Here is a 24,313-nt window from a genome sequence, read left to right on the forward strand (position 1 = left end):
GGTACAAAATACTATTTTGTACAAAGTAGGGAAAAATGGCAGCGCATCAGAAACCAGGCTGCATCTGAAAGACTTAAAGTGTACCAGAGATGGGGCCACATAAAAAATGTATACATACCTTGAGCTTCCTCCAGCACCCTCCGGTCTGATCACTCCCTCGTCGTCCTCAGTCGCCTCTTCGTTCGCCCACAACTGGCCCTGGAAAATCCTCCAGTTGGGGCCAGTCAGCGCAGACGCTGTCCGGTCAGGTTTGCTCCCTTGTCTCGATCCCGTCGATCCTGGCGCCGGGAACGCAGTGAAAGCGTGCAGCCAGGTTGCAGTTGGCCCTTGACTGTAGGACTTTCCGGGTCCAATTGCGGACTAATAGGGAGTCGTCTGAGGATGGCGTGGGAGCAATCAGCCTGGAGGGGGCTGGAGGTATGTATAAATTGTTGTTTTATCCCCATGTCAGGTCCCTTTAACAGCAAGATGGTGTGCAGAGCCTATTAAAGGCATAAATGCACCCAATTGCATCTGAAACCGATGCTACAATTTACACTAGCAAAGGATGTTAGCTTCCAAAATAGTTTGCATGCAATAAAATGTCTTACTAGACCAGGCTTTCTCAACCAGGGTTCCCTGGAATCCCCAGGGTTCTTTGAGTACTCTGCAGGGGTTCCTTGGCATTTTTCCCCATTGTGGGGGTTGGAGGAAGTATGGTAGCAAGCACACAATAATAGGGGTACTGTAAAAAGAAGCACAAAATTGGGGTCAGAATAATAATGAGCAAATTAATAAAAAGCATTAGAATTTGTAATGAAGGGCACTGTAATGGGGGTAGTGGCATACACAGCCACATCAGCATTTAAAGACCATGCCAGGGGTTCCTTGGCATCCAAAAAATCCACTTCTTCTTCTACCACTTCTTTATATATTAGTAATCAGCATAAAAGGTTATTCACAGACCAAACTTGTTTTATGATCTTGTGTCCCTAAAGGACTTTTATAAATACAGGATTCTTCTGTCTTCTTCTCTGGGCACCTCTCCTCACTCCCGATTACTTCTCTCAATCCTCTTCCCTCCTCTGGAACACCCTCTCTCCACACGTCCGCCATTCACCAACATTTGCCCTTTTAGGTGCAATCTGAAACCCCCCCTCTTTAGGCAAGCATACTCTACTACCTAGGACACTTCGGCCACTGCCCACCATTTTTATCATCTCATACACAGCTTCCCTTTACCTACTGTCTTATACCTTAAAATGGATCCGAGATAAACTTTTACTCATTGCATAATTGTGTTCCTTTCATATAGTTTACAGGGCGTTCCTCAAGCCAAATACTTTTTTTTTTTTTTTATTTGTTTTAATACTCTAATTCCCTATAAACTAAACAAGCGTTGCCCACAGCTTCTCCATTGCTTTGGCACTTTGAGACCGATGTAGCAAGGGCTTATGGGAGCTCAGTCTGGGCAGGAGGAGGAGGAGATGTTACTAGCCATAGATTTCAGAGGCAGAGGGGAGGGAAGTAAAGTTTTCACATGCTGAGGGCTAGAGATACAGATCAGCTTGCCTGTGTGTAATGAAGACCGCTGTCATTGTATCACAGGAAGAAATAATCATATACTGTTGAAGCTGTTTGAAGCTAGATTTGCTGTGTAAACTATCTAAACTTTAGATAAAATATATAGACAAGTTACTTGATATAGTTCGTTTTTCATCTCGGATCCACTTTAAACCTTTAGACCAGGGGTCCCCAAACTTTTTCAGTCAAGGGCCGGGTCAACATACTTCAGACTGCTGGGGGGCCGGAGTATACATAAAATGATGTAGAAAAAGATAACATTGAGCCTAAGTATTGTAGACAGCGCCTATTAACATGGGCAGATATTATGCCCCCAACACAGCATGTGCAGGTAGTATTCCCCTCAACTCAGCAAATGCAGTTATTATTCTATATATTATTCTATATTGCATTCGGCCCACGGGCCTTTAGTTTGAGGACCACTGCTTTAGACTATAATGCCTTTTGACCAGGGCTCTCATCCCATTTTGTCTCATTATGGTGTGTAATGGGTGTGCATATCATCCACCCCTATGTAAAAATCTGTAATTGATTTGTTCACTGCATCAGCATCAATCTACCCTTGTCTTGTATTAACTATTCTATTGTCAGAATCCCGGTCAGCAGACTCCATGCTGAATCCCTATTCCCTCTGAGCAAAACTATACATGACATATGGCATACTGCATTGAATATTCAAAAGATTAGGAGCACAAATCCTAATGTCCTCTTTTGGAACATAAACGTCCACTCTTAAAACAGATAGTGCTGCAGACTAACCCCAAAGGGCACTACAATATATTGATGCACTGTGTGCTTGCATGCTGCATTATGCATGGGATACGGCTAAGGTTAGGAGTGACACATACAAATTCAGGGTAGTTTTCACGTGTTGTATGTGACTGCGCAAAATAATGCATTCATTTGCAAACTAAAGGTGGCCACTAACCATCCAATTTCAATTGAAAAATCGTTACAGCTGCACATATCTTTTTATTTATTTATTTTAGTATTTATATAGCGCTGACATGTTACGCAGCGCTGTGCAGAGTATATTGTCTTGTCACTAACTGTCCCTCAGAGGGGCTCATAATCTAGTCCCGACCATAGTCCTATATCTATGGATGTACCGTGTAGTGTATGTATCCTAGTCTAGGGCCAATTTAGGGGGAAGTCAGTTAACTTATCTGTATGTTTTTTGGATGTGAGAGGAAACCAGAGTATCCGGAGGAAACCCATGCAGACACTGAGAGAACATACAAACTGCTTGCAGATGTTGACCTGACTGGGATTCAAACCGGGGACCCAGCGCTGCAAGGCGAGAGCGCTAACCACTACACCACCGTGCTGCCCAATAATTTCATTTTCCACAGTTTGCAGCAAGCCAAAACTGACCGTATGCTCTGATTGCACTTCTTTGCCACTATGGCAGCTCTCTGACATATAGACTGTCCAGACATTTTCACCTGGCTGCACTGAGCAGGAGCCAGTGTTTCTCTTCTTCTGAAACCTGCACTAATCCACTGACTGGTAGCGGACTTTGACACTTCTATCTGCCAGATTCAGGTAGAAACACTGTGGAATGGTGGACCATGGTTTTGTAGGCACATAAAACAATGAAAACAAGCTGAGATAAGGCTTGCAATTAATCCTTGTAATGTATAGATCTGAAGTGAATACATTGGGTCAGATTTATGAAGACCAGTAAAAACCAGAATTGGAGCAACTACGTAGAGTAACCAATCAGAATTCTTATATCATTTCCTAGCTGGGACCTGATTGGCTACTATAATACAGCTGTGAAGTCGCACACTATGCGTTTCTCAGAGGTGCTGGACTGAAATACGTCCAAAGTCATCTATGGCAGTCACACCAAACCCATCTATGGCAGTCACACCAAACCCATCTATGGCAGTCACACCAAACCCATCTATGGCAGTCACACCAAACCCATCTATGGCGGTCACACCAAACCCATCTATGGCGGTCACACCAAACCCATCTATGGCGGTCACACCAAACCCATCTATGGCGGTCACACCAAACCCATCTATGGCAATCACACCAAACACATCTATGGCAGTCACACTAAACACATCTATGGCGGTCACACCAAACCCATCTATGGCGGTCACACCAAACCCATCTATGGCGGTCACACCAAACCCATCTATGGCGGTCACACCAAACCCATCTATGGCAATCACACCAAACACATCTATGGCGGTCACACCAAACCCATCTATGGCGGTCACACCAAACACATCTATGGCGGTCACACCAAACACATCTATGGCGATCACACCAAACACATCTATGGCGATCACACCAAACACATCTATGGCGGTCACACCAAACACATCTATGGCGGTCACACCAAACACATTTATGGCGGTCTCACCAAACCCATCTATGGCGGTCACACCAAACACATCTATGGCGATCACACCAAACACATCTATGGCGGTCACACCAAACACATCTATGGCGGTCACACCAAACACATTTATGGCAGTCACACCAAACCCATCTATGGCGGTCACACCAAACCCATCTATGGCGGTCACACCAAACCCATCTATGGCGGTCACACCAAACCCATCTATGGCAATCACACCAAACACATCTATGGCAGTCACACTAAACACATCTATGGCGGTCACACCAAACACATCTATGGTGGCCACACCAAACACATTTATGGTGGTCACACCAAACCCATCTATGGCGGTCACACCAAACCCATCTATGGCGGTCACACCAAACCCATCTATGGCGGTCACACCAAACCCATCTATGGTGGCCACACCAAACACATCTATGGTGGTCACACCAAACACATCTATGGCGGTCACACCAAACACATCTATAGTGGTCACACCAAACATCTGTAATGGTCACACCAAGCACATCTATGGTGGCCACACCAAACACATCTATGGCAGTCACACCAAACATATCTATGGCAGTCACACCAAACATATCTATGGCAGTCACACCAAACACATCTATGGCAGTCACTCCAAACAAATCTATGGCAGTCACACCAAACACATCTATGGCGGTCACACCAAACACATCTATCTGTAGTGGTCACACCAAACACATCTGTAGTGGTCACACCAAGCACATCTATGGCGGCCACACCAAACACATCTATGGCGGTCACACCAAACACATCTATGGCGGTCACACCAAACACATCTATGGCGGTCACACCAAACACATCTATGGCGGTCACACCAAACACATCTATGGCGGTCACACCAAACACATCTATGGCGGTCACACCAAACACATCTATGGCGGTCACACCAGGCACATCTATGGCGGTCACACCAAACACATCTATGGCGGTCACACCAAACACATCTATGGCGGTCACACCAAACACATCTATGGCGGTCACACCAAACACATCTATGGCGGTCACACCAAAACACATCTATGGCGGTCACACCAAACACATCTGTAGTGGTCACACCAAACACATCTATGGTGGTCACACCAAACACATCTATGGCGATCACACCAAACACATCTATGGCGGTCACACCAAACACATCTATGGCGGTCACACCAAACACATTTATGGCAGTCACACCAAACCCATCTATGGCGGTCACACCAAACCCATCTATGGCGGTCACACCAAACCCATCTATGGCGGTCACACCAAACCCATCTATGGCAATCACACCAAACACATCTATGGCAGTCACACTAAACACATCTATGGCGGTCACACCAAACACATCTATGGTGGCCACACCAAACACATTTATGGTGGTCACACCAAACCCATCTATGGCGGTCACACCAAACCCATCTATGGCGGTCACACCAAACCCATCTATGGCGGTCACACCAAACCCATCTATGGTGGCCACACCAAACACATCTATGGTGGTCACACCAAACACATCTATGGCGGTCACACCAAACACATCTATAGTGGTCACACCAAACATCTGTAATGGTCACACCAAGCACATCTATGGTGGCCACACCAAACACATCTATGGCAGTCACACCAAACATATCTATGGCAGTCACACCAAACATATCTATGGCAGTCACACCAAACACATCTATGGCAGTCACTCCAAACAAATCTATGGCAGTCACACCAAACACATCTATGGCGGTCACACCAAACACATCTATCTGTAGTGGTCACACCAAACACATCTGTAGTGGTCACACCAAGCACATCTATGGCGGCCACACCAAACACATCTATGGCGGTCACACCAAACACATCTATGGCGGTCACACCAAACACATCTATGGCGGTCACACCAAACACATCTATGGCGGTCACACCAAACACATCTATGGCGGTCACACCAAACACATCTATGGCGGTCACACCAAACACATCTATGGCGGTCACACCAGGCACATCTATGGCGGTCACACCAAACACATCTATGGCGGTCACACCAAACACATCTATGGCGGTCACACCAAACACATCTATGGCGGTCACACCAAACACATCTATGGCGGTCACACCAAAACACATCTATGGCGGTCACACCAAACACATCTGTAGTGGTCACACCAAACACATCTATGGTGGTCACACCAAACACATCTATGGTGGTCACACCAAACACATCTATGGCGGTCACACCAAACACATCTATGGCGGTCACACCAAACACATCTATGGCGGTCACACCAAACTCATCTATGGCGGTCACACCAAACTCATCTATGGCGGTCACACCAAACTCATCTATGGCGGTCACACCAAACTCATCTATGGCGGTCACACCAAACTCATCTATGGCGGTCACACCAAACTCATCTATGGCGGTCACACCAAACTCATCTATGGCGGTCACACCAAACACATCTATGGCGGTCACACCAAACACATCTATGGCGGTCACACCAAACACATCGGTCACACAAAACTCATCTATGGCGGTCACACCAAACACATCTATGGCGGTCACACCAAACACATCTATGGCGGTCACACCAAACACATCTGTAGAGGTCACACCAAACACATCTATGGTGGTCACACCAAACACATCTATGGTGGTCACACCAAACACATCTATGGCGGTCACACCAAACACATCTATGGCGGTCACACCAAACTCATCTATGGCGGTCACACCAAACTCATCTATGGCGGTCACACCAAACTCATCTATGGCGGTCACACCAAACTCATCTATGGCGGTCACACCAAACTCATCTATGGCGGTCACACCAAACTCATCTATGGCGGTCACACCAAACTCATCTATGGCGGTCACACCAAACTCATCTATGGCGGTCACACCAAACTCATCTATGGCGGTCACACCAAACTCATCTATGGCGGTCACACCAAACACATCGGTCACACCAAACTCATCTATGGCGGTCACACCAAACACATCTATGGCGGTCACACCAAACACATCTATGGCGGTCACACCAAACACATCTGTAGTGGTCACACTAAACACATCTATGGTGGTCACACCAAACACATCTATGGTGGTCACACCAAACACATCTATGGTGGTCACACCAAACACATCTATGGTGGTCACACCAAACACATCTATGGTGGTCACACCAAACACATCTATGGTGGTCACACCAAACACATCTATGGCGGTCACACCAAACTCATCTATGGCGGTCACACCAAACTCATCTATGGCGGTCACACCAAACTCATCTATGGCGGTCACACCAAACTCATCTATGGCGGTCACACCAAACACATCTATGGCGGTCACACCAAACACATCTATGGCGGTCACACCAAACACATCGGTCACACAAAACTCATCTATGGCGGTCACACCAAACACATCTATGGCGGTCACACCAAACACATCTATGGCGGTCACACCAAACACATCTGTAGTGGTCACACCAAACACATCTATGGTGGTCACACCAAACACATCTATGGCGGTCACACCAAACACATCTATGGCGGTCACACCAAACTCATCTATGGCGGTCACACCAAACTCATCTATGGCGGTCACACCAAACTCATCTATGGCGGTCACACCAAACTCATCTATGGCGGTCACACCAAACTCATCTATGGCGGTCACACCAAACTCATCTATGGCGGTCACACCAAACTCATCTATGGCGGTCACACCAAACTCATCTATGGCGGTCACACCAAACTCATCTATGGCGGTCACACCAAACTCATCTATGGCGGTCACACCAAACACATCGGTCACACCAAACTCATCTATGGCGGTCACACCAAACACATCTATGGCGGTCACACCAAACACATCTATGGCGGTCACACCAAACACATCTGTAGTGGTCACACTAAACACATCTATGGTGGTCACACCAAACACATCTATGGTGGTCACACCAAACACATCTATGGTGGTCACACCAAACACATCTATGGTGGTCACACCAAACACATCTATGGTGGTCACACCAAACACATCTATGGTGGTCACACCAAACACATCTATGGCGGTCACACCAAACTCATCTATGGCGGTCACACCAAACTCATCTATGGCGGTCACACCAAACTCATCTATGGCGGTCACACCAAACTCATCTATGGCGGTCACACCAAACACATCTATGGCGGTCACACCAAACACATCTATGGCGGTCACACCAAACACATCTATGGCGGTCACACCAAACACATCTATGGCGGTCACACCAAACACATCTATGGCGGTCACACCAAACACATCTATGGCGGTCACACCAAACACATCGGTCACACCAAACTCATCTATGGCGGTCACACCAAACACATCTATGGCGGTCACACCAAACTCATCTATGGCGGTCACACCAAACACATCTATGGCGGTCACACCAAACACATCTATGGCAATCACACCAAACACATCTATGGCGGTCACACCAAACACATCTATGGCGGTCACACCAAACACATCTATAGTGGTTTTCACCATTAGATTCTTTGTATAAAAACTCTGCATTTTTCCCCCATAGGGTTTTGCTAATTTGCCAATCTGCATGGCCAAAACTCACCTGTCGTTATCTCATAACCCCGAGCTGAAAGGTGCCCCGACGGGCTTCGTCCTGCCGATTCGTGACATCAGAGCCAGTGTTGGAGCCGGCTTTCTATATCCGCTGGTTGGAACGGTAAGAGAATAATGTATACCATAGATTCAGAGGAACGCAAGCATGACCTTTACTTATGCTTGAATGAATGGAGAAGCACATGCTATGGAGTCACTATGGAAACGAATATAATGCCTGTGAGTGCCCTGTGTCAGCCATAAGTGCAGCGTAGGATGGACATATCTACCACAGCCATGCATACGTTTCTGAGCATCACCGTGAACGTCTCTGTTTAGTTGTGGCAAAAGTAGACTTTTTTGCTAAAAGATGTTAACCCTTAGACTGCCATGGACATCTAAAGGTGTTCTGTGTTTTCACATTCATACGTTACAGACGTGTAAAGGCCTTATAGTACAAATCTACTTCCTGCTTACGGCGTACAGCGGACGTCTGCAGGCGTTTTTGTGTACCCATATTCCTGTACCACTGACCTCTAATAGGCATTTACCACAGTATTTGCGAGGACGTGTTCGTTGCTTGCGATATTGCATGCCGTTCCCACCACACACCCGACCTATCTTCTTGGCTCGTGATTTCCCAGCATGTCTAATCGATTCAGTCAAGGAATTTTGGCCTGAAATCGGTTGAATCATCAATCAGGCATGCTTGTGGCAGTACCAATTTTCATAATAATTGAACGGTGGATCGGCCACCAAGTTGCTAGATGTATGGACAGCTTAATATTTAAGAAAACATAACAGTACAATGCTCATTACCAGTGTAGTTAAAACTTTTAAGTCGTATAACGCTACGCTACATAAATAAGGTTTCATAAAGGCTGTAAGAAAAAATATCTAGTGACTATTCAACTACAGATAATATAGACAAATCCTTGAACAAGCAGAATCAACCTAAACATCATTATAATACAGTATAACGCAGATCCTAAACGACTGACCTAGCTTGGAGAAACTGTAGTAGAAGCAGCCTGTAATACTAGATTAATGAACAATAATACTATTAAATATCATCTAACACAAAGATCATAACTATGAAAGGAGTCATGTTGTAAAGTATGAAATGAAAAGCTGCTTTGTCAGCCCATAAATCTACCAAGGACATGGTGGTTAAATCACTGTAACCTAATGCATTTTGATATATCAAGGACTCTGTTGGTTCTCATTTATAGATCTACAGAAGATGGAATGCTTTGTGAACCCCATGCCCTAGTTGTGCATGAATACACAGCTTATATAATGCACTGAATAAGCAGACGGAGGCGCCAAAAGTATAAAATATTTTAAATTGTTTAAAATGAGAGGAGGCAAAGGTGGACTTACCTCCCCCAAGCAGACACACACGAGTGTTGTGTAAATTCACAACAAAAATGTAATTATATACTCCAGAAAGTGCAAGTGCAACGCGTTTCGTAGGCATCTCCTGCTTCATCAGGCAATAGAAACGGAGCATAAAACTCAAATAAGTCTGGTGCAAAGCTCAGCGCCTCTGTCATAGGCCTCATTCACAGTAAGCGCGTTGCCTTGCGCATTTCAAAACGCATATAGTGTGCGATGGGCAAGAATATGCTGCACACATTTTTGGCAATACTCAGCGATGACCCCCTCACTGTAGTGAATGGGATCAGCAGCGCAACAGACGGCAACGCAGATGGCGTACGATCGTGTGCGTTGCTTTCTGAATGCACGGCCATCTACATTTTAGTATGTGAATATTGATAAGGTGTGAAAATATTACCTAGGAGAAAACTTGGGAGACAAAGTGAATTGAATAAAGGCCATGGCGTCTATTGATCATCCTCGCTTTTGGTTGGTCTTTAAAGTTGTTAGACTGAAAATGTTTCTTGGATTCACAGCAATTACTGTGAAGTTATATAAATAATGGCATTAACCGTCTGCTTGCGCCCCACAGATGAGCACGATGCCAGGTCTGCCCACTAGGCCCTGCTTCTATGACATCGATCTGGACCCTGAAACCGAACAAGTGAATGGATTGTTCTGAGATTGTAAGTCTGAAGTACTGATACTGTAATTCTGAAAATGCTGAATGTGCAGCAGGTTATAATAATACAGACTAAAGTGTTACTGTATTTAAACCTGAACGGGGGAAAAACGAAACTAAACGGAATACGTATGTCAATAGTGGGAAGCTTCTGGATAGTCCTGAGACTTCCCCCATTGTCCTGGACCCCACCGATTCAGCATTGGGACCCTCTCAACCTATTTGACAAGGGCTTGTGGAATATGTTCTTGCGGCTGCGCTTCCATCCGTGGACAAGTGTAGCTGCACTGAGCGGGCACGAGTACCGCCTGGGCTGTAGCAAGGAGCCGCTCCTGCATCGCTTTTTTCTTCATGCATGATGGCTTTATGCCTCTGCGCAAGCAGTACGCGTGCCTGTGCAGTGCAGCCACACTTGTACATGGACTGGAGTGCGGCCCCGAAGAAGAAGAAGGTCCAGGCGAGCAGCCGTGGGGTGCATAAGGGTCAGGTCATCCAGAGGCTTCCCTCTTATGAGTTACGCATCTAACTTTTTTGTAATTCTCACAGGTTTACTTTAAAGCATACCTGGAGTAAAATGAAACTGATGAGTTAAACAATTATTATTTTACAATCCCCAGTATCCGGCATCAGTGGTGATCGCCTTCCCCTCCAAATACTTACCAAGCCTCTAGCGATGTCTGGCAGCCCTGTACCTCCTAGCGGGCTCGTGACAGCTTTCCAGCGTCCTCTGTGCATACAAGTCGGCATGCCGCATGACCTGCATCAGGTCAGGTGACCCTCTGGCTTCAGTGCACCACGCTGGAAAGCTGCTAGGAGTCCGCAAGGAAGTACAGGGAGGGCTGACAGTCATCGCTGGAGGCTCGATAAGCAAAATGCCTCCAAAATCCGAGTACGAGAGGAATCTGCACGGGAGACTTGGGCGCAGGATACAGCCGGTATAAGGCTGATCCTGCTGCTGCACAAGTTCCCAGACGCGTTAAAGAGACTCTGTAACAAATTTTTCAGCCTTAGTTCTTCTATCCTATAAGTTCCTATGCCTGTTCTAATGTGCTCTGGCTTACTGCAGCCTTTTCTAATTGCACTGTCTCTGTAATAAATCTTATCTCCTTTCCTCTGTCGTGTCTGTCGGCTAAGGCTTGAATGTGTGGAATGTGCAGGGCTGCTTGTGATTGGATAGAAGCGCTACACACCCTCTGCAGGCCCCCTGCACACTCTGTATGACTCACACACTCTGTTTATGTGAGCCTATCACAAGCTGGTTAGTTTGTTTGTAAACACTGCCTAAAACTGTTAATTACAAGCCAGGATTGCAGCAGAGAGTGGCAGAAACAGCACAGAGGGGCACAGGAGAAAATAAGGAATAGAATGGTATGCTTTTTAGTGTAAGAATATTAGAGTACAGATTCTCTTTAAATACTATTTCCCCTCCAGGCCGCCATGGATAGTGGGGAATAAAATAATTCGGCTTCCAGCTGAAGGCTGAATTATAGTGTTTTAAACATAACTTCAGCTTCGTCTTCTGACAGCGCCGAAGTTACTCCCTGTGCGCCGCTATAGCCATAATTCCAATAACGTCTATGGTGGTGCCCAAGTCACCTGCGCTGGATTCGGCATGAACGCCAAAATCCACCCAAATCCTATCCTAGTCCCCGTTATCCATCAGGCATGTCCGTTAGTTGAGACTTCCTGCTGCCTGAATTCTGGATTACGGGGAATTCTGGAAATAGGACTTTCCTGGAACCCCATACACTTTTTTTGTGTAAAAAAAAATATAGGTCTTAAGCTTTTATTGTTTCAATTCCCTCACAGATGTTGATTTATGCACTTTTGTTATCTATTCCTTGCACTCAGAAGTGTTTCTGAGCCACATAGAGCCTGATGCACTATAGAATGGTAAAGCAAGTTTTACTATTGCTACCGCCGGGGTGCAGCGCATGAAAGCAACTAGGACTATGTATTCACACTCAAAAATTGCAAAACGTAACACAGTCACAGTCCATGCAAAACGTTTTTAGCATGCAATTTTAATTTGTTTATTTATTTAGCATTTTGTGATTTTCTTTTCATTGGCCTCAATCACAAAATGGGGTAAAAATGCAGCTGGGTCAGCTTTTGTCTTTTGGAAAAGTCGAAAATGCATTCAGTGTGAACGTGCTTTCCAGATTTCCATTGTCCAGATGCCAACCTTGCAATTGGTAAAATGCATACGTTCCAAGGATCAAAACGCTGTTGTGCAAAAACCTTAGGGTTATAAAAAGTGAACCGTCTCGTAAAATGAACCTTTTAGCAGCACTGCCCGCGTTATCTCGTGTGAGATAATTAAGGCAGGGCATCCTCACCGGCTGATCTCGGCATGCTAGCCCAATGCAGAGCGGGTGCAGAGAGCAGTGATATTTACCCGTCCTGAAGCTGTTACGCCTCTCCTCTTCCTCCACCCACGGTGCTTCAATGCCGACATCGTGTTCTGGGTCCTGATCACATGATATGTCGTGATCGAAACCCAGAGGGTGGTGTCAGCATTTCACCTCCGCCCAGTGGTGGAAGAGGGTGATGGCAGAGACTCTCTAACCACCCCTCTTCCACTACCAGGAGGCGCTGCAATGCCAACAACATCTTCTGGGTCCCGATCACATGTCAAATCATGTGATCTGGAATCAGAAGGAGAAGTCGGCATTACAGTGATTGCTTGATGGAAAAAAATGAGAACCGGTGGAGGAAGAGAAGAGGCGATCTAGCGTCAGGAACAGGTAAATAGGAAAGGGCTCCCTGCCGCTCTGCATGGTCTGCCAGACTTGGGAGGGGGAGGAGGGGATGTGTCCCTGCAGCACACGTTTTTCCATATGTGGCATCTAAAGGGTTAGATCTGATGAGTTCTTGTCATCTGCGCAGTAGTCAACACAGTTGGTGGACTTTCTTAGAGCCGTATAGAAGTAGCTCTGCAAGTGAAAGAGAAGTACTGTATGTGTACTACGTTATACCAAGTGAAAGATTTTGGCTTCCAGTTGACACTGTAAATCAAATCTGAGTTTCTATCTGGGTCAGTGGCCTTCCGGAGTGCGCACACAGAGAATGCTGGAGGGGGATTGTTGGTGTCGCCTCCAAAAATGAGGGCAAATGAGTGAAAAGGTTTCACCAGCCCTCCCTGTCTGAAACTTGCTTATTAAAAGAGGGAGGCATCTATTCATTTATGGGGTTTAAAGCAAACCTGTAATGAAGAAAAAAAAAAGTTAAGAAACAGATACTTGCCTAAGTAGTGGGAAGCCCCTGGATGGTCTCCCCCTGCCCCTTACACCCCCTGGTCCCCACGGTGAGTGTTTCATGCTCACCTGTCACGCTGGCATGAATCAACACCTTCTCTAAGATCCAGCATCTTTTTGAATTGTCACCACCAGTGTCTGTACCACGTGACACTGCTGCATGTAGTGTTGTCAGTACGTGTGGCGATGTCATGTGATACAGGTGCTCATGGTGACAATTCAAAAAGACATCGGAGGAGGCGAGGATGCATGAAAGCATGACAGGTGAGCCTTCAACACTCCCCACAGGCATGGAAGGGGGGATGGGGTTGGTTAAGAGGCTTGGGGGGGGGGCACAAATGGCACTAGGACGATTTCCAGTAGATTTGGTGTTGAAATCTATTGAAAATGTGTCTGTCTGAATGGAAATTTGGCTGTTACAGACCTGTTTGCCATTAATTGCTATGGCAGTGGTGTCCACATTTTTTAGGCCAAGGGCCAAATCACCATTCTTGAGCGTTCTAGGGGTCTGAACTAGCGAAATGAAACACAATTATTGCTGATTGTTGTTAGGTACACAATGCTTGTGGCATTTTGTCAAATAAAACATTACCATGGGAAATAACTCATATACCTTATGCAGTTAGCACAGTGGCAGCTGCTAATCAGTGGCTGTTACTGCTGCTGGCACAGTGGCGGCTGCTAATCAGTGACTGTTACTGCTGCTGGCATAGTTGTGGCTGCTAATCAGTGGCTGTTACTGCTGCTGGCATAGTGGCGGCTGCTGATCAGTGGCTGTTACTGCTGCTGGCATAGTTGTGGCTGCTAATCAGTGGCTGTTACTGCTGCTGGCACAGTTGCAGCTGCTAATCAGTGGCCGTTACTACTGCTGGCACAGTGGCGGCTGCTGATCAGTGGCTGTTACTGCTGCTGGCATAGTGGCAGCTGCTAATCAGTGGCTGTTACAGCTGCTGGCATAGTGGCAGCTGCTAATCAGTGACTGATACTGCTGCTGGCACAGTGGCAGCTGCTAATCATTTGCCGTTACTGCTGCTGGCACAGTGGCAGCTGCTAATCAGTGGCTGTTTCTGCTGCTGGCATAGTGGCAGCTGCTACTCAGTAGCTGTTACTGCTGCTGGCACAGTGGCAGTTGCTAATCTGTGCTTGTTACTGCTGCTGGCACAGTAGCAGCTGCTAATCAGTACCTGTTGCTGCTGGCCCAGTGGCAGCTTCTAATCAGTGCCTGTTACTGCTGCTGGCATAGTGGCAGTTGCTAATCAGTGCCTGTTACTGCTGCTGGCATAGTGACAGTTGCTAATCAGTGGCTGTTACAGCTGCTGGCATAGTGGCAGCTGCTAATCAGTGGCTGTTACTGCTGCTGGCATAGTGGCAGCTGCTAATCAGTGGCTGTTACTGCTGCTGGCATAGTGTCGGCTGCTAATCAGTGGCTGTTACTGCTGCTGGCATAGTGGTGGCTGCTAATCAGTTGCTGTTACTGCTGCTGGCACAGTGGCAGTTGCTAATCAGTGGTTGTTACTGCTGCTGGCACAGTGGCAGCTGCTAATCAGTACCTGTTGCTGCTTGCACAGTGGCAGCTTCTAATTGGCTGTTACTGCTGCTGGCACAGTGGCAGCTGCTAATCAGTGGCTGTTACAGCTGCTGGCATAGTGACAGCTGCTAATCAGTGACTGTTACTGCTGCTGGCACAGTGGCAGCTGCTAATCATTGGCCGTTACTGCTGCTGGCATAGTGGCAGCTGCTAATCAGTGGCTGTTACTGCTGCTGGCACAGTGGCAGCTGCTACTCAGTAGCTGTTACTGCTGCTGGCACAGTGGCAGTTGCTAATCAGTGGCTGTTACTGCTGCTGGCACAGTGGCAGCTGCTAATCATTGGCCGTTACTGCTGCTGGCATAGTGGCAGCTGCTAATCATTGGCTGTTTCTGCTGCTGGCATAGTGGCAGCTGCTACCCAGTAGCTGTTACTGCTGCTGGCATAGTGTCAGCTGCTAATCAGTGACTGTTACTGCTGCTGGCACAGTAGCAGCTGCTAAGCAGTGGCTATTACTGCTGCTGGCATAATAGCAGCTGATAATCAGTGCCTGTTGCTGCTGCTGGCACAGTGGCAGCTGCTAATCAGTGTCAACAAAAACAGTTTAAACAAAAAAATACATTCTGGAATTTGCTTTGAACTGAAGTGTTTGTTTTCTCTCTGCAGGTTTTTTCTGCAGGTTGAGCTGCTCTTGGGCCGAGGACTACCTGCAATTTTATCTGATGTGACATCTTTCTACTGTATCAATTTTAGCAAACTGTGTTTTAGGTTTATTTTTCTTACGGCAATGTGAATCTTTCTGATGGAAAAAAATATATGATTTTACAAAAAACAAAACCGTGGTGCTGTGTATTTTCTTCTCGATTGCTTCAACTTCAAGAGGAGCTGTAACGACAAAGTAGAATGCAGTAAATTATTAGGAAATTATTAGTTTGCAATAAATATCCTGGTTTCCACATCAGAAACACTTCCTATAGCTCATACATGTCAAACTCCCCCTCTTCCCCTTTCCCACCACCACCACCAGAACATTTTGGGATATCAGAGATCTTTTCTACTATCTATAGAACACTCAGTAAATGAACATTCCGCATAGATCACCTGCCAGTATTAAAGAGTGGCCGCCAGTGATTAATTTCAGAAAGTGTGTGTGTGTCTGTGAATGGGTGAAAATCGAGTTGTTTTTTCTTTAATAATTCATTTTTTTCAAAACCTGGTTACCCCTCCCAAGCCCCCTTTCCCCTTGTAGGGGTTTATGCATTGCAGATCCCACTGACAATTTTCCTTTCATACACTATATGTTTTTTGTTTTTTTAACACTATCCCCTCCCAAAATCCAATTAAACCATTGTCCTCCTTGTGCAGTTCTTCCCTTAGCAATACTGACCCACATGGTCCCTTGGTTTCAGGGGCGTAACAATAGAGGGTGCAGAGGTTGTGACCGCATCGGGGCCCTTGGGCCAGAGGGGCCATCCCTCAACTACAGTATTAGCTCTCTATTGGTCCTGTGCTCATCATAATCACTTCTATAGATGCTTTGAATAGTGGTAATCATTAAAGGATACCCGAACTGACGTGTGACATAATGAGATAGACATGTGTATGTACAGTGCCTAGCACTCAAATAACTATGCTGTGTTCCTTTTTTTTCTTTCTTTGCCTGAAAAAGTTAAATATCAGGTATGTAAGTGGCTGACTCAGTCCTGACTCAGACAGGAAGTGACTACAGTGTGACCCTCACTGATGAGAAATTCCCCTTTGTATCTCTTTTCCTGCTCTCAGAAGCCATTTTCTGCTAGTAAAGTGTTTTATAGTTGGAATTTCTTATCAGCAAGGGTCACACTGTAGTCACTTCCTGTCTGAGTCAGCCACTTACATACCTGATATTTAACTCTTTCAGGCAGAGAAAGAAAAAAAGGAACACAGCATAGTTATTTGTGTGCTAGGCACTGTACATACCCATGTCTACCTCATCATGTCACATGTCAGTTCGGGTATCCTTTAACAAACTGTTCCCCATCCCCATCTTGCACCTCTGACACTGTGGATGACCTTGGCAGGTTTTGGAGCGCCATATCAATTGTTATGTATAGAGTGCTTGGGGGGGCCCCAACTTGCATCGGGGCCCACAGCTCCTTAGCTACGCCACTGCTTGGTTTCATATGAAGCTTTTTTTGTAACCATTTATTTTAAACTAGTAGAGGTAAAAAGAAAAATTATCCCCTTTACCCATTAACCTGGAAAGGGACGTGAATACCTAAATAATTAAAGGAGGCTTCTAGATTTCACCATAAGCCACCTTTCCAGGGCTTTACCCCGTATATGTGCGTATAGCTACCCGCTCTCCTCTGGCACAATGTGGAAATGAGCCCCTTGTCTTTAATATTAGACAAGCACAATTTGGAAAGGAAGAGGAGTCTGTGCTGCTCCCCCTTCTCCCTTTTACTTGTTGCCCCTCAATGTTATAGACCATGTGGGAAGGTATTAGTCAGGGGGCAGGACATTATGCTGCAGCCTGGCATCTTATTCCAAATGCTCTTCTGCAAACTAGCAGAAAAGCATTTGTCGGCTTTCGGGGGTGCTTCCCAGCATGCAGCGGTGTTCATCCTCGCCAGGGGGACATGGTGTGGCAGTTAATGATGCTAGAAGCAACATGGTGCTTCCAGGATCAGGAAAGCATCAGGCAGACAGCAAATATCAAGATCGAAACACGACGTTTGCGCAAATGACGATAAGCGATTGCACCGACGGCTGTCCCTTCATCTGAATAGACAGCGTTAAGTGACGAGCGCTGGGGTTTAGCGTTGCAGAACCGCCCTAGTGAACGAGCCCTTATATACATTTGTTTTACAGAAAAGACTGAGCAGGCAAATACTGCCACTGCAGTGATTAGGATGCAGCTTAGTAAATTCCCATACAACCAGAGCTTGCTGTGCGCCATGCATGCCGGCAGATATTTGCTTAGTACTCTCGTTTTCAGTGTACGGACCTTTACATCACATTGGTAAGTCATCTCTGTTGTATATAGCTGAGAAAACCTGACTGTCCATGTGGTTTACTGCACTAGGAGAGATGAAGGGCTATCACTGCAGTATAGGACAGTTTACAACCTGTGAAAACTTATTTCCAATCAACAGAATTTGTGGAATCAGCATGGTAGAGCTAGAATAGACATAAGTTTAGTTTTCAGTTCTTTACTGTCTGCTTAAAGCAGACCTGAACTCAGAACTTCCTCTCTGCTGTAAAAGCAACAGCATAATAACAGCAAAAGTAACAGCATAATAACATTCAAAGAAAAACATTTCCTTTGTTACAGCTGATAGTAGAAACAGTAGAACAGTAGAGTTGTACCGTGTTAGCCATGAATAAAAGCAAGGAGTTTTGAATCAGGATGATACTATTTATTGGCTAACTTAGAGATGGATAAACAGTGAGCTTTCGGCTTATAAAAAGCCTTCGTCGGACTAGTTCCTGACTACAGCTGATACAAATCCTGCAATAAATCTGCATGGAAGCAGGGTTAACATCCTGTTTTAAAAAATGAGCTGCTCTGCCGAGGCAGCCGACTGACACATCTAAGAGATCAAATTACAGTGGTGATTGGTCACAGATGAGGGGGAATTACACAGGCTAAACTCTCTAAATACATACAGGGTGCATTTCTCTGTTTTATTCCTGTCCTGTGCAAGAGTTCAGGTCCACTTTAACAGAAAGTGATAAATATGAAACATTAACATTTGTATCAGATTAATTTCATATAATACATTGTTATAATCTTCAAACGTATTTTACACAATGTATTTTTAGCAGTAAAGGCAAAATATTTAAAAATATTTCAGCCCTGCAATAAACATAGATAACTGCTACACAGGTCTTTTTTTTTTTAATTTTATTAAAATGATCTGTCATAATAATGCACTACCACTGTAAAAAGCTATCTATGAAGCTAGGGCGACTCTGGGGAGACTTGATGAGATTTGGTCTCCATGGTCTCTCCCTTGTTTACTGTTCAGATGAAAACACAGACACGCACTTCCGTATGTAACAGGAATATAGGCTGTTTCCAGCGTTATACTCTCAAGCCTGCTGGTTCTCAGGGGACCTTAAGACACAGGGGTGAACATGTGACCCCACTGCTTAAAGAGGAACTATCAAATAAAATGTCATTCTGTAAACCCCACATACCTATAGAGCCAGTAACACTAGAAAGCTTTTTAAAAGTCTGTGATCACAGCCTGTGTGAAAAGAATACCTTGTTTATCAGCTTTTTGTATCAAAGTCGGCGTTGAGGCCAGAGCTGTGCCATGTAGATAGGAGCCACTTCCCTGTCACTATTCACAGAGGAATGATTTACTGTTTGTTTCTGGCTAGTTAACTATTTACTTTTCCTCTGGCAGAGGAGCGTTCATTAGTTTACAGACTGCTCTGAAAGAATCATTTTGAATGTCAAATGTTGTATAATCTGCACATATTAGAGAATGATGCAATGTTAGAAAAAACACTATATACTTGAAAATAAAAATATGAGAATATTTTCTTTGCTGCTAATCTTCTAGCAATTATTCATAGTACACAACCAATTCATTATATCATATATTTTTTTTCACTTCAGTGTCTCTTTAAGTGGTTAAGGGGAATGTTAAAGAGAACCCGAGGTGGGTTTGAAGAATATTATCTGCTTACAGAGGCTGGATCTGCCTATACAGCCCAGCCTCTGTTGCTATCCCAAACCCCCCTAAGGTCCCCCTGCACTCTGCAATCCCTCATAAATCACAGCCACGCTGCTGACAAACAGCTTGTCAGAGCTGGCTGTGTTTATCTCTATAGTGTCAGTCTTCTGCTCTCCCCGCCTCCTGCAGAACTCCAGTCCCCGCCTGCATCCCTTCCCTCCCTGCTGATTGGAGGGAAGGGACGGGGGCAGGGACCGGAGCTATGCAGGAGGCGGGGGAGCAGCTGAGACTGACACTACAGATGTAAACACAGTCTCACAGCACGGCTGTGATTTATGAGGGATTGCAGAGTGCAGGTGGACCTTAGTGGAGTTTGGGATAGCAACAGAGGCTGGGCTGTATAGGCAGATCCAGCCTCTGTATGCAGATAACATTCTTTAAATACACCTCGGGTTCTCTTTAACTTAAAAACATTATTGCCATTACTTACCTAGGGCTTCTTCCAGAGCTAAAGGGTTTTGGTTTTTTTATCCCCTTGCTTGAAGACACGTTCCTCAAGAATTTTGTTTGCTATTCTCATTCAGGTAGCAATTCTATTTCCCTAAATGAGAATTGCCAATGCAATCGTCGAAAAATGTTAGCACGATTTCCAGTATGAAACAGATTTCTTCGCTTTTCACACTGTTATATTCTGCTATTTCTCTGATTCTCCCATGTCTACAGTATTATATCATGCTTATTATACTAGTGATATTAACCATTTAACCCCCAAGGGGTTCTCACCCGAACGTACCAGAACAATTTTCACCTGTCAGCGCTCCTCCCTTTTATTTGTCAATAACTTTATTACTAGTTATCACAGCAAAATGATCTATACCTTGTTTTTTGTTTTTTTACCACCGATTAGGCTTTCTTTGGGTGGTACATTTTGCTAAGAATTGTTTTATTCTTAATGCATTTTAACGGGAATAATACAAAAAAAATTATTTCTCAGTTTTCAGCTGTCAGGAACCGGCCCGCGGCACGCCTGCGTATACGGTTCCCGACTGCGGGTTTGACCAGATTGAGAGGGGAAGCAGCCTTAGTCAAGCTAAAACAAGGCTGGGACCCCTCAGAACACCTCTCACTGCCACCACTAGCGGTTCGCTAGACACTTCCACTCTGCTGTCGAGTCCTCAGCGAGCACTCCGCGTTTACGTATTTGGGTCAGCTTTGCGCTTAGGCCAAATACGGGAACGCCACGCACCCACACACACACACAGTTGCAATCTTACACTGTCGTGAAGCAAAGACCCACTAACAGTCGTTCCGAACGATACTGTTAGCCACTCTGCTGTCGCTACTCGCACTGGCGTTGTTCGTACGTTGGGTCAGCTGCGCGCTTAGGCCAACGTATGACAAACGCCCCCACACACAATGCAATTACAATTTCATATGGTAGTGTTGCTCAAGCGTACAATTAGGCATGAACTTATACACGGTTACACTTCAGTCTCTTCTAGACTATGAGTGTTAGTTTAGTACGGCAGAAGTCAAACTTATTAAATAATAATTTAATATTCTAGAAAAACATAGAACAATGCAGAACTTAATATATACAAAAAGATTACAAAAAACTAAGTAAAAATAGTTACAAGATAAAAGTTACAAAGATAACAGGTTACAAAGATACAACACCAAGCAATTTGCTTACCAAAAATACAGGAATCCAGATAGAAGAACCTTGGACTTTTGTGGACGGACACAATTCTGGTTAGACCAGGAGTTCACTAGCTTGGGCCAGGAGACCGGCTGCCACTACCGTCAGAAGAGAACTGATTTGAGGTAGATGTCCCCTGGTTTTGATAATGAAATATTCGCCTCGAGGCTGTAAGCCTGTGTGGACGGGGGGAAGCTAGGTTTAATTACATCCTCAGTCATAATTGGATCTCCAGAGATCTAACATCCACCTGCGAAAAATGTACAATAGCCCACATACATGAAAAGATTTCCCTAGTCCAAGTTACAGGTGACAACCCCATTGTTGACAGTACTTCCTAGTTGATCAAAGATAAGGAGGTTGCACCTCCACCAATAATTCAATTTCCACAGGTAGAAAATGGTATCAAAAGGACTTCACCCCTTCCATAATTTCCCGTAGGCTGTCAAATACATTTCAAACATTCAGGTGTCAGCTTCCCCCTGCCCCCAAGACTCTAGCAGGCTTGCCTTGTACAATGGCTGACACCAGACTCAAAAGCCATGCCGACCAGCCTATTCTTCCTCAATTGGCAGCTAATTAGCAGTAGACACAGTTTCCCCTGCTGGACAATGGGGCAGAGGTAATGGACATCTACATACCGAATTACATTAGACTTTAGTTTACTCTGGCCAGGTGACCAATTACACCCAAGCCCAATACACATCTGAGGTTTTACCCAGTAGACAGAAAAATGAAAATATTATCCTTACATCATAAGCACCCCAATATATTCCTGACATCAGCCATTATAATTTTTCATTAAAACATGCTACCATAATTAAAACCCACGTATTTTATTTGCCCATTTGTCCTGGCTGTTACACCATTTAAATGATGTCCCTATCACAATGTATGGTGACAATATTTTATTTTGAAATATAGGTGTAATTTTTGTAGAAAAAAGTAAAATATCAGTAATATACCCTCGTGACATGCATAATAAAAAAAACTGAGTTTCTAAAGCGTGTGTGTGTGTGTGTGTGTGTGTGGGGGGGGGGGGGTATTTGGAAGTGGAAGTGATTAATTATAGTAATTTTTTAATTATAATGTATGGTGTGTGTGTGTACTTTTACTTGTTTAAGATGGTATGAGTGGCTGGGGGACGCTCATGTATGCATGGTAGCGGGGGCGAGCAACACATTAAAACATTGTGGAGCCGTTAAAGCAGTAGGATTAGCCATACTATGCCAGGGGAAAAAACACACACACATATATAAGTAGATAAATACATGTATTGTACTATCCACATTTTGATTTCAGTGAATTTCATATAGTAAATGTAACGATTGGTGTCAGCAACCAGAGAGAGAATCTGATTCTTGACGATCTGCAGTATCCCCAAGAATACAGATATACCAGATTATTGGGGATCTGCAGAATCGCCAATAATCAAATATGTCTAACCTCTAGACACCTGGGTGTGTAAGTGATTTGGTGCAACAGTAACCTTTGGACCACCGGGGTAGCAGGTGGTCCAATAAGTAGAGAAGACTCTACTGCAGTCAAGGACACCTGGAGTGGGAGTCCCTGACTGATAAGGAGCAGTGTCCCCTCTGAAGAGCAGGGGACCCCTGCGGAAAGGCTGGACACCCTGCAGAGGGTGACAGCCAGAAGGGCCGGGTCGGCAACAGAGTATCAGATATGCAAAGTACAAAATCAGAGATCAGAAGAATAGTCAGGAAAGCTACAGGTCATAACAGATATCAGAACAAGGCCTAGTCTGAGGTGTGAGGTCTGTGATCTCACACCCTGGAACTATGCTAGAGAATAACACAGATGATATACAGTATTCCTAGTCTGGGGTGTGAGGGCCGTGATCTCAACACCCTGGAACTATGCTAGAGAATAACACAGATGATATACAGTATTCCTAGTCTGGGGTGTGAGGGCCGTGATCTCAACACCCTGGAACTATGCTAGAGAATAACACAGATGATATACAGTTTCTGGCTAAGTGTGGATTCCCAGGGCCTCCTGGTTCCACCACACTGGAGTTCTGACTAAGGTCTGAGTGCTAACAGGCATTCGCAACGCCAGACAACCAGCAACTGAACAGCAAGAGATATATATAGTAAAGCACCCCACAGCGCCGCCCAGCTCCCATCAACCAATCAATAGCCGAACAGGAATCAGCTGACCGTCCCGATCAGCTGATCTTCCTCCTATTGGTATAAAGTGCCTGTCTAGCGGCGCGCGTGTAGCTCTCCATCTGTGTGCACTACTAGGTCCAGCTAACCCAGATGCATGTTGTTGCAGGGAACCCGCTGCACTGAACGCGGAATCTGCCGCTTTGCCGTCAGAACATGCGGCGACCCCCACGCCACTCTGCCCATGGGCACCACCAGCTCCAGACAAACCAGAAGCCTGCTGACGCGGACAAATAGCCGCATCAGACACGGAATCAGCCGCCTTGCTGCCAGAACATGTGGCGGCTTTTCTGCTGTTTATCACAGTAAATGAAGAGAATTCTGTTCCTGGTGGGAACCATGTCTTTTGCCCAAATC

General features: G+C 45.3%; 1 protein-coding gene across 3 annotated transcripts in view; it reads left to right on the forward strand.

Moving 5' to 3' along the window:
* The window catches only part of MTHFD1 (methylenetetrahydrofolate dehydrogenase, cyclohydrolase and formyltetrahydrofolate synthetase 1), a 155,281-nt gene extending 139,046 nt beyond the window's left edge, over positions 1–16,235 (forward strand). For all 3 annotated transcript variants that reach the window (XM_068254245.1, XM_068254243.1, XM_068254244.1), the window contains 3 exons: positions 8,524–8,676; positions 10,525–10,618; positions 16,065–16,235. In XM_068254245.1, coding sequence (XP_068110346.1) covers positions 8,524–8,676; positions 10,525–10,614 — 243 coding nt within the window. In that variant the 3' untranslated portion in view covers positions 10,615–10,618; positions 16,065–16,235. The remainder of the gene's footprint in view (positions 1–8,523; positions 8,677–10,524; positions 10,619–16,064) is intronic.
* Positions 16,236–24,313: the final 8,078 nt, after the last annotated feature.

Source organism: Hyperolius riggenbachi, chromosome 9, assembly GCF_040937935.1.
Source record: "Hyperolius riggenbachi isolate aHypRig1 chromosome 9, aHypRig1.pri, whole genome shotgun sequence".
NCBI classification, from domain to species: Eukaryota; Metazoa; Chordata; class Amphibia; order Anura; family Hyperoliidae; genus Hyperolius; species Hyperolius riggenbachi.